The 12,418-nt window shown below is 28.6% G+C and overlaps 2 protein-coding genes across 2 annotated transcripts in view; both read left to right on the top strand.

The window, feature by feature from the left end:
- Positions 1 to 3,662: 3,662 nt before the first annotated feature.
- On the top strand, positions 3,663 to 7,449 carry LOC107026911 (acetylornithine deacetylase-like). The gene is made up of 11 exons (XM_015228030.2): positions 3,663 to 4,054; positions 5,212 to 5,456; positions 5,545 to 5,653; positions 5,752 to 5,890; positions 5,972 to 6,029; positions 6,115 to 6,132; positions 6,208 to 6,330; positions 6,416 to 6,569; positions 6,652 to 6,685; positions 6,786 to 6,895; positions 7,191 to 7,449. The coding sequence occupies exons 1-10, from the start codon at positions 3,734 to 3,736 to the stop codon at positions 6,887 to 6,889; spliced, it is 1,305 nt and encodes a 434-aa protein (XP_015083516.1). The 5' UTR covers positions 3,663 to 3,733; the 3' UTR covers positions 6,890 to 6,895; positions 7,191 to 7,449.
- A 3,581-nt stretch (positions 7,450 to 11,030) lies between these two features.
- Positions 11,031 to 12,418, top strand: part of LOC107026910 (acetylornithine deacetylase-like) — a 5,218-nt gene continuing 3,830 nt past the window's right edge. Inside the window, exons 1-3 of the mRNA XM_015228029.2 lie at positions 11,031 to 11,427; positions 11,510 to 11,754; positions 11,832 to 11,940. Of these exons, the coding sequence (XP_015083515.1) occupies positions 11,107 to 11,427; positions 11,510 to 11,754; positions 11,832 to 11,940 (675 nt within the window). The 5' untranslated portion in view covers positions 11,031 to 11,106. The remainder of the gene's footprint in view (positions 11,428 to 11,509; positions 11,755 to 11,831; positions 11,941 to 12,418) is intronic.

The raw sequence follows: 12,418 nt of genomic DNA, 5'->3' as shown, positions 1-12,418 counted from the left end.
TAGTATATTAAAATATATTGTGTGGACGTGACAATTTACAATAATATCCGAGCTATAAATAGTTTTTTTATTTTAATAATAGCGTTTATTATTGACTTGCTACGTATCTTAAGAAATAATAAATAGTAAAGATAATATTACTATTTTTTTAATTTAATGTTTTGAAATATATATGTTAGATATTTTATATTATTTAATGACAAAAATAAAATAGATGTTAAAAAATAAATTCTATCTTAATTCTCTAAATTAAATAAGTTTATTGAACAACTACTTTTAATATAATGAACGAAGAAAATATCGTAAAACATGTTTTACACGAACTATATTATGTGGACATAGTATTTGAGAACAATATCGAAAAAGCTAAAAATATGATGTAACATATATAAACAATTCTCATATTGGTACCACTAGGGTACTACCATATTATTTTTAGTTTTTCTATTAAGAATATTAAAAAATTGAAAGAAAAGGTCAACTATACTAACCTAAGCTATAAGTAAGGCATACCAATCCCTGTTACAAATATATTTATTACTTTTTGAATATATTAAATCTAACATTTTAAAAAATATATTAGATATTGTATAATATAAAGAATATATTATCTTTATATTAAATTAAATGTTTTGGAAATATATATGGCATCAAATAATATAATAACGGTAAAATAGATTTAAAATAAATTATTTTTTAATTTTTTAGATTAAATAAATATTATTAGATAAATACTTTTAATATAAATATAAATATAAATAAACGGAGAGTATATTTTGCTACACGCTTTACACTTCATATATATACTTTTACAACAATATCCAAAAAGCCAAAAATATGATTTAATATAATATGAACGAATTCTCATATTGGTACCTACTACCATATCATTTTTAGTTTTTCTTTAATAAGAATATTAAATTTTTTTTATAAAAGGTTGACTATACTAAATTAAGCTATAAGTAAGGAATATCAACCCATATTACAATAAATATTTTGTCAATTTTTACATATAGCAAATAAAAATTTTATATTTTTATGCTATAGCAAAATTTGTATAATTGCGTTCCATACCAAACATAAAACTGTATAATTCGCTATACATATACAATTGTATAATTCACTGGCCCAAATTGTATAATTCGCTGGCCTATTTCGCTGCAATTGTATAATTCGCTATCCTATTTCACTGCAGTTGTATAATGCACAATTGTATAATTCGCTGCAATATTTTTATAAAATTTGCTTTGCATACAAATGAATCGAATTAAAATGTATATATATTGCATAATTATAAGTGTATAGGAAGAAGATATATGTTTTTCTCTCGCTTTATACAAAAACAAAAACACAATATATACACTTCTATTGTATAAAGCTAGAGAAATTGTATTTCACTGCAATTGTATAATTCACAATTGTATAATTCGTTGGCCTTTTTCTCTGCAATATTTGTATAAAATTTGCATTTGTCTACAATTGAATTGAAGTGAAATGTTTGTAAATTGTATAATTAAGTGTATAACACAAAGATATATGTTTTTGCATGTGTATATACAATTTTCTCTCGCTTTATACAAAACAGAAACAGAATTTATGCACTTCTGTGTATAAAGCGAGAGAGGCGAGCAGAGGGAGAGTGGCGAGCAAGAATAGGAGAGTGGCGAGCGAGATTTTTGGGAGAGAGGCGCCTGACAAACTTTGGCTAACGTTTGCTATGGAGCACAATTAAATCAAACCATAGCTACTCCATTTATTTTAGGTTATTAATTTGCTATTATATAAAATTTTCCCATAAATATATTGCCCTTCGTATAAATTAAATTTAATGCAAATATATTAAGCATTAAATTATATTTAATTGTAAAAATAAAATAGATAAAAAAATTATTTATCAATTCTCTAAATTAAATAAATCTTATTAGATAATTTATTTTGATTTAATAAATAAATAAAAATAAACGGAGGAAATATTTATATAACACGTTTTACACTACCTTTATTGTGTGGACAAGGATTTTACAACAATAGCGAAAAAGCCGAAAATATGATTCAGTATAATATGAACAATTCTCATATTGGTACTTACTACCATATAATTATATTTAGGTTTTTTATTTGAAAAAAAAAAAGGGATAAACACCATTCTTATTTTTAAATACATGTCACATCACCTCTTCTTAGCCTAGTTTATAACATTTTTACAAGTAAATTATAATGATAATTAATTAATGAAAGAAAGTGATATAAAGCCTTATATAAATGGATTTTCATAAATAAGCACTCTTCAAAACTTTTTCCTCTTTGTTATTCTACAATGTCGCACATAGTGATTAATTCTAATCATAAAGAAATTAATAAAATAAAGATACTAATATTGGTGTTTATTTATTTATAATCAATATTTTTAGGTGAAAAACAAGAAAAAGAATTTAAAAACTTAGTAAAAGAAAAGATAAATATCAATGCTAAATTATTTATTTAACTTAAAAGACATGTCACATTACTTCTATTGATTTTACTCTCCATGTGCATCTCCTCATTCTTGTGACAACAATTGATGATCTACCTGCAAAAACTTTCTCAACTCAGAAACTCAAGCAACATCCACATTACACAAATGTTAAAAATGATTTTTAGCTGTAATTAATTAATCGTTTTTAAAATAGCCTAATTCAGAAGGATAATGAAATTGTCTTTTTTTTCTCTTCTTAAAAAAGTTTGCACATCCTATCCTAGTAGAAATAGAAGCAAATTGAAAGAATTCATTATTGTTGGTCAATAATTCTCTAGTCCTTTTATTTTATATGCTAAAATAAATAGTTTTTGGAAGATGAATACTTTCAGTTTTTCAGTAATTATACTTTTTCATGATTTATTCTTTGTATTAAATATTTTTTTTCCAAACTCTTTTCTATAATTTAATATTAAACCTCATTTAATAGGGCTAATTTGGTAAATTACATATATTAATAATTATTTTTTTAATGAGTGTGCCAAATTAAATAGTGACAAATAAAAATGGACGGAGAAAGTATTAACATAATAGATAGAAAATAGAGATAAAATTCAACAGTTAGAAACATCAACAACTGGCGTGAAAAGAACTAATTAAGAAAGGTATAAAGATTTTACTTTAGGTTTTGAAGTTTTATATAATATGAACTATGAAGCCGTAAACTCTAAGTCACCGTAAAGTATGAATCGAAGGTTAAAGAACAAAGGCTAACGTAAGGTAGTGAGATTAATATTTAGAACTTATATATATATTAAGATAAAGTAATAAACTACTACATTCTTAACTATTATCAATTTATCCAATAATTCAATATTAAAGATCAAAATTGAATCGATAACATGATATGTTTTTTCATATGAGATCATTAAAAAGTTGTGAACATTTTATCAACCGATACCCTTTCGTCAAAATATTACACTAATTTAGATATATTTTTAATTATGTATACATTTTAATATATGCAACACTCATATTACAAATGTGCTGTAATATACACACCCCACATCTTTATAGTAAACAAATAAAGATATACCGAGGAGTATACAACACGTTTTTTACATGAATATATTACGTGCATATGGATTATTTTATGACAATATCGAAAAAGCTAAAAATGTTATGTTATATAATGTGAACAACTCCCATATTGTTACTTACTAAGCTACCATATTATATCAAAAGAAAAAAAGTGTGAGCTTAACACTTGCTATTAGCATGGCTGATGTAAAGCAAATTTTGGGTGATCTAAACAAGGATTCATTTGTAACTCTTTTGAAGAAACTGATCGGCGAAGCGAAATACGTACAGAACAACCCACCGGATCTTATCCCGGAGGAAGACAGGATTGTGAACCATGTTCTTGAAATCCTTAATCCATATAGCACCAAAAATGGCGGAGCATTGATCATCAATCATGTTTCTTATACTCCTAATAGGGGTAACCTTATTGTTGAATATCCTGGTACTGACCCAAAAAAGGTGGTGTCTTTTGTTGGAATGCATCTGGATGTTGTGCCTGCAAATCCTGATGAATGGGTATGTAAATTACTTATAATTTTGGTGCATCGATTTATGTCTATTACATTATTTTTTAAAATATATTTGGTATTTTGTTCCGTACCTTTATTATTTTATTAGGTACTTGCTATCTTACGCGTCTAACATTGGAAATAGGGGTGATAATTTTAGCTCACATTAAAAAAAATAGAGTTATTCTAATCATATTTATTTAAATTAACTTCTTAAATAGGTATAAATATAAGCTAATGTATTTTAAGTGCTTATATAAGCATGGACAAAATGAGAAAAATATGGGAATTCATATAGACTCATGGGTTACCCAGCCAAAATTTATTTATTTATTTGTTTTAGATTTACCCACTCATAATAAAAAATCCTTAATTGCATTAAAAATATATATTTTTTTTTAAAAAAATAAATTATGTGGTGGGGGCGAAATTTTTTACTTTTAAAAAGTTATGCAGGAGGACTCCTGGTGGGGGGAGGGTAGGGGTGGAAATATAGGTGTATGAAAAAAAATTTAGCTTTTTATTTGAAATTTTTTGATTTTCAGTTTTGGGTGAAAAATTGGGGGGTATAGGGGGGGGGGGTTGAATTTTTTTTTTTTTTTTTTAATTTTATGGGGGTTGGCTTAGGGGTCAAGTGGAGAGTAGGGTGGAGTGAGGGAGAGGGTGACAGTGAGGGTGGTGGTGGGGTGTAGAAAAAAATTGTTTTTTTTTAATTTTTTTTTTTTAATTTTTTAAATGAAGGATAGAGCTCTTAACATGAGATAGTCCATCCCATTAGAGTTTTAAAATTTGGTGGATTAAGTCAAACTAATCCATTTTTCTAATGGGCTCACTTTTTCCAAAATTATATTTTTTAAAATCAAGATAAAATTTAAAAATATTATCATGAATATCAACACATTATTATATGGCGTTAGTGTTCGTGTTGCCAACTTGTTAATCAAAGCTACATTCAACACTTCACAGTAGCTTTGTATTTGATTTTCACAGAAATTGTATAAATGATGTGTCTTTGCTAATTCTTCTAATGTACAGAATGATTTATACTGTAATCCAATCTTTTTGTCATCTGTAATGGTCCAAACAAAAAAAAAATGCTACTGATATAACACTTGAATGGTTAGAGAAAACACATTTTAATCAATTAATTATATTGGTATTCAGGAATTTGATCCGTTTTCATTAAGCATCGATGGTGATAAACTTGAAGGACGTGGAACTACAGATTGTTTAGGTCATGTAGCTCTTGTTACCGAGCTTATGAAGAGTTTGGGAGAGACAAAGCCAAAATTAACATCGACAGTGATTGCTATTTTCATAGCGAGCGAAGAGAACTCATCTATCCCTGGAATTGGTGTAGATGCCTTATATAAGGATCATTGGTTTGATAAATTAAAGTCAGGTCCTCTGTAAGTAACTGTATATATGCTATCGTATAAGATTCTCATTGCAGATATATAACAATTTTTAATGAATTTTGTTCGTGTATATATATAGATACTGGATCGACGCAGCTGATAAACAACCATGCATTGGTACTGGTGGTACTATACCCTGGAAACTTGAGGTAATCGGAAAGGGATTTCACAGTGGTCTGCCCAACAAGGTACTCCTTTTGTTTTCATTTCATTTTTATTAATAAGTCGAAAGTCACTAAACATTAAGTCGATTCAAACAACCTGATATCATATTGCAAATGGTTAGGCTATCAATGCTTTAGAACTTGCTATGGATGCACTCAAAGAAATTCAGTCGCGCTTCTATAGAGATTTTCCTGCTGTTCCTGAAGAACAAGTCTATAAATTTGAGACACCATCCACCATGAAACCAACTCAGTGGTTTTGTAAGTTTGTCAAAATTTTTGAACCTATATATATTTATCTTCTTCAGTTATTTTTATGTGTTAAATCATTTGCTCTTATAGATCCCGGGGGTGGAATCAATCAAATTCCTGGTGAGTGTACTGTTTCTGGAGATGTTAGGTAAGTTTCTTTCTTCGTGAGATCTTTTTCATCAAATGATAATAATACCTAGTATGTATAATCACAACTATATGTTTTTTTGTAGGTTGACTCCATTTTACAAGTATGTATTATTCCTTCATGTTTCTTAATAAAGATTGAAAACAATCGAAAATTCTAACAATGCATCATTATTCAGTGTATCCGATGTTATGAAGAAATTACAAGAATATGTTGATGACTTGAATGCGAATATTGAAAAACTTGATACTCGAGGGCCTGTTTCAAAATATGTTCTGCCAGATGAGAACCTCAGGGGAAGGTATGTTGAAGTAAAATTTAGAGCTCAAAGTAATTTCTTCTTTATCATTTATTAGTAATTAACATTCCACTTTAATCCACACCAGAATGACTATAACTTTTGGTGAAACTTCATCTGGCGTTGCTTGTGATCTCAATTCTCTCGGGTATAAAGTACTATCCAAAGCTACCGAAGAGGTAGTTGGGTATTTAGAACCATATTCTATAACTGGTAGTTTGCCATTGATAAGAGATTTGCAGGTCTGTAACTTCTTTCAAATGAAACAATTTGATCTTCTAGAAATTCGATTATGCAATAGCTTATTCATTATTTTGTTAACAGGACATTGGTTATGATGTTCAATCTACTGGCTACGGTAAAGTTTCATCAATCTCTTTTCTTTTTGTTAGACAAAAATTTAGTGATTCTCTGAATGAATATTTCAATGTGAAATTTTTGATAATAATGAAATGCAGGCTTAATGGATACATACCATGCAAAGAATGAATATTGTCTGTTGTCTGATATGTCCCAAGGTTACCTGATCTTTGCAAGCATCATTGCTCAGTTGGAAGATTGATATGAGGTTTGTTTACATTACAGTTCTACGATTGGTCGATAAAATAACGTTTTTGATGTAATACATGAAAAGTACATGACGTTTTTTATGTCAATTTTAGCTTGTTAAAAGTAATTTCCCAATGTCTAGTACTTTATCAGTTGTATGTTGTTTTACTTGGTCATTGCATTAGTTCGTGTTTATAAGTTCAGTTTTCCAGATTTATCTTGTTCAATTTATGAGACTTGTGATGCTTGTTCCGCATACTCAGTACAGTCAAAGTATTGACAACATACTCTTGCGCCTATATTGTTTTATATAGGTTCGAACGATCAACATTCAACTCGTTGTTAGTATGACCACCATCCAACTCAGTAGCATTTTGGTGAATCTTCTATCTTTTGAGGACAATCTCTATGTGTTGTTTCCGTTGTTTATGTCTTTGTTTAGACAACTAGAGTTAGTTGGGGGCTTGTCCCAACAACTCATCTTAATAAAGGTTTTCAGACAGTAAGTCAAGCATTAGTATCAACTTTATGTCATCTCAAAATAAACTCGTCTTTTGAGCGTTAAGTTTTATATTTCAAACTTCTCAAATCAAATTGGGGTACTTGTGGATCTAAGCATCATGCTACGACTAGGAGATAGTCTTGAATTGTGACAAATAATATGCATAAAAATACATATATGCATATGCATTTATGATTTGGTATAAACATTCCGTTCGAACAAGGTTTTACTATTTATTTACCGCGTTGTCACCTATAAGTTTTGGAAGTGCCTTCATGTTGTTTATAATTTAAAAGAAAGGTTTTCACAGCTAATTTAACAAGAAATCTAATGTATCTTGAGAGTGATGTTATTACATGTTCAATTTGGACGTGACAAGCTTGCAATTTCGATTCAAGGATCAAATTCTCATTAATTTAAGTGCAAATAAAGTGAAGTTTAAACTGGTCATCAAATTGATCCAAGGATCAAATTCTCATCAATTTAAGTTCAAATTCTTGTGCTTTGAGTTTAAAGAATTGTAAGGAAGAGACTAACGGAATAACAAAAAGATCTTGAGTTAGAGCTAAAAAATGTTTGACAAATAATTATAGAAAAATCAGATTTCAATAAAGAATAGATAGTTTTAATGATTGATACATCAAAGCAAGTTAAATGTAGCAGATTAAGATTAACCTTTCTCTTTTTGTTCCGTTCTATTTTTCATCTTGTGATTTTTACACATTTGTTTGATAATTCGAACCCTGGCTCCGCACAAATAATATTCATACAAATGAATTGTAATAATAAGTAATTAATGAAAGGAACTGATATATATAGCCATACATGGATTTTCAAAAATAAGCGTACTCTTCAAAACTTCATCTTCTTAATTCTAATCATAAAGATATTAATATAAGAAATTCAAGGGAAGATATTAATATTGGGTGTTTATATAATTGTAATCAATATTTTTAGGTGAAAATAATTTTAAAAAAAGTTAAAATTTTAGCCCAAAAAAAGATAAATACCAATGCAAATTTTAAGAGAGATATCAAAATTACTTTTTTTTTAACTTATTTACGCTCCATGTGCATCTCCTCATTCCTTTTCCATAAATCCGCCCGTATATACTTTTCACGAATGAAAATACACTAAATCAGAAATTCAACCAATATTCACACTGCATAAAAAATATCCTTAGTCGCAATAAAATAAATTAATATTATTTTTTTATTGCATTTATCGAACGGTGCACAACAATAAACTTTCATCAAAACACTACATGTACAGATGTAGATAAAAACAACTTATAATTGTCTTATTAAAAACAAGTGCCCATATATACACCGCCCATTTTACACCACATTTATATTGTGTGTAAAAAGCTACATTGATCTAGATAAGAATGCCGTATTATTTTGTTTGATTAGAAATAAGGCATCATTTATTTAGTGGAGGTTCGATATATGTGAGCTATTTTTATGTCTTAATTCTTTCATAGAAAATATTAGTAATTATTTGTGATTAAAGTACGTATATGTGTATATACATATATATATAATTTTATTCTCTTTAATTATGATCAAATAGAAAAAATTAAAAAAATACTATTTTATCTTTTTATATTCTTTTCGTTAGAGCTCGCATTATTATATTTTAAACTTCTTTTATACGAGTTTGAAGCCTAAAAAGCAAGAAATTAACCAAAAAAATTTTAAAAAAACAACAAAAATAAGATTGAAATGTAAAGGTAACATTTAAACGATAGGATAGACAATACCTAAATTAGAATAGCAAGGTGCAGGTCCCCATGGGCCTTACAAGCAGACAAAGGCTTACAAGTCACAGGCCTCCCCCACGCCATTGTCTTTACTCTAATAAAAAAAACAGTTTTAAGCTTCTAAAATTTTTCATGCAATTTTTTCTGTTTGCGCCAATTTTATCTTGTAAAAAAAATGTTTTCTGAGTTGATTTTGTTGGATCCAATTATATATTTTATGTGACAAACTGATTCGTAAGTGCTGTACAAGGGGCAAAGTCGATACTATTATTATGAGTAGACTCATACAATTATAAAACACATCACTACAAAAAATTATATATTTAGTGGCAATATTTTGAAAATTTGTGGCAACAAAGAGTCAAGTTCTTTTATAGTGAATCTTAGTTGACAACTCTTAGGTACAGGGATTAGTTTCATGTAGCTTGCCACCTCACTAAAAAATTAATGTTTTAACTCTTGAGGATATTTATGGTCTCCTACAATAACAACGTAATATTTTTAATCCAAAAGATAATCGTTTATTTTGAATAGACTCACACAATTATAAAACACATCGCTAAAATTACTTAACATTATTGTTTTGTTTTTTTAGCATAGTTGACATTTTGTATTTTATCAGATGTACGTGGAATTAATCTAGTGATTACATTAAACGAATATTACATATCGATTTCAGTATATTTGGACGGTTGCTTTATAAATTTGAATTTTTTTTCCAGTTCGATGATACACCAATATTACTAATATTATATAATACAAATAATGGACCAAGTACGTAGTGTGGATGTTAGTTTTGTCCACATCAGTCATCAAGAGCAGAAGATACATTTAAATGGACCACATAGTGGTGCTGTTAGTTTTGTCAATATCACGAGCAGAAGGGTGATTACATTTAAGTACCTTAATTTTTTAAAAAAGAATATACATTTTACTATTACTACGTAAAAGAATATGTCAAAAATTCAAAAAAGATTAATTTTATACTATTGAATTAAAGTCGTTAAAATTAGGATGGACGTTGCAACACGCGAAATTCCATGTCTTGTAAGGCTCAGCCGCCATGCGCCTTCCTCCAAATTAAAAAAAAAAAGAAATTATTTCAATTCGATTAACTTAAGAATTTTTTTTTACTTCATTTTACTACCAAAAAAAATAAAATAAAAATTACAAAGGCAACAATTATTTCAAAGCAAGGCGCAGGGTCCACACGCCTTGTTTAGAATATGTTAATTTATCGAGATAACGCACAAATATATTCGAAATTTTACATACTTATACTATATTTAGATCCTATTACCTTTCTAAACTTATTTTATAAATAACTTTCTACCTCTTTTCGTCTTACGTGACATTATCTTATGGGCCCAGTGTATGTTGACATTTGTTTTCAAATTAGTACCACGCAGGCTAAAAAGGGATAAAAAATTATTTATAAAATAAATTTAAAAATAATAAAACTTTAATATAATATAAATATATCTCTAAAATTTCAGATATAGATTGAAATGAAACTTATGCATTTTCCCTAATTTATCATCAAAGTTCTATGGTGTTGAAAATCAACACTTCCACATGGGTACATATGGAGTATATAATTATCTTCCTAGAATTGGTAATAGAAATAACATTATCATATTAGAATATATGAAAGTTAATACTCTGAAAACTATATCAGATATATTAAATATTAACAAGATACAAAAGAATAAATTACCTCTTAATTTTTTAAATTAAACAAATATTATTAAATAACTATTTTTAATATAATAAAAGAATATCGTAGCGTCACTATACAACACGTTTTACACGATACATATATTATGTGGACATGGATTTTTACAACAATATCCCAGCAAAAAGAATCACGTAATATATAATGAACAGCTCCCATATTAGTTTACGTACTACCATATCAAAAAACAAAAAAGTGTGAGCTTAACACTTGCATTCCCATAATATTAGCATGGCTGATGTAAAGCAAATTTTGGGTGATCTAAACAAGGATTCATTTGTAACTCTTTTGAAGAAACTGATCGGCGAAGCGAAATACGTACAGAACAACCCACCGGATCTTATTCCGGAGGAAGACAGGATTGTGAACCATGTTCTTGAAATCCTTAATCCATATAGCACCAAAAATGGCGGAGCATTGATCATCAATCATGTTTCTTATACTCCTAATAGGGGTAACCTTATTGTTGAATATCCTGGTACTGACCCAAAAAAGGTGGTGTCTTTTGTTGGAATGCATATGGATGTTGTGCCTGCAAATCCTGATCAATGGGTAATTTAAGTAAAATTGAAATAGTTATAATTTTGGTATCGCGGTCATTTTAATATATAATTTTTGTGTGTATAATATTCAGGATTTTGATCCGTTTTCATTGAGTGTGGATGGTGATAAACTTAGAGGACGTGGAACTACGGATTGTTTAGGTCATGTGGCGCTTGTTACTGAGCTTATGAAGAAATTAGCAGAGACGAAGCCAAAATTAAAATCATCGGTGGTTGCTATTTTCATAGCCAGTGAAGAGAATGCATCTATCCAGGGGATTGGTGTGGATGCATTAGATAAGGATGGTTGGTTTGATAAATTAAAGTCAGGTCCTCTGTAAGTAACTGTATATATGCTATCGTATATATAAAATTTCGTTGATGTATATTTTAAGTGTTTATTTGTGTATATAGATTCTGGATTGACACAGCTGATAAACAACCATGTATTGGTACTGGTGGTGTTATACCATGGGAACTTGTGGTAACTGGAAAGGGTTTCCACAGTGGTTTGCCCAACAAGGTACTCTTTTAAACTTAAATACCACATCTTGTTGTTGTTATTGCACGAGTAAATCACGAAAGATCATGAGTAATAAGACAAATAAGATATACTATAAGAGATACAAATGTTTGATGTGGTACGGTCAATTGACAAGAGGAGATAAACAATCCACTTTATTATAAAAAGTCCAAACAATAAAAAAGAATAACCTCACACAATTCTCTCAAAGTACAAAGAGATTCACCCCCACAAATTCTCCACTATAATAAATTCTTTAGCCCCTAAGACTAGGAGTGGACTTTTGGTTCTTTGGTTCAGTTTTATCAAATTTTGATTTTAGAAAAATGGGCACCGTATACCAAACCAAACTAATTTGATTTGGTGTTCTTAAATCAATTTCTCGGTGTGAATAAAAAATAAAATAAGGACAAAATCAAAGAATAAGATATTTAAAAATTTAAAAGTATGTTAAGAAATTTGTGTCTCGACATGAATA

The sequence above is a fragment of the Solanum pennellii genome, chromosome 8 (genome assembly GCF_001406875.1).
Source record: "Solanum pennellii chromosome 8, SPENNV200".
Taxonomy (NCBI): Eukaryota; Viridiplantae; Streptophyta; class Magnoliopsida; order Solanales; family Solanaceae; genus Solanum; species Solanum pennellii.
The sequence above is the reverse complement of the archived record's forward strand: the minus strand, read 5'-3'. Positions and strand labels throughout refer to the sequence as shown.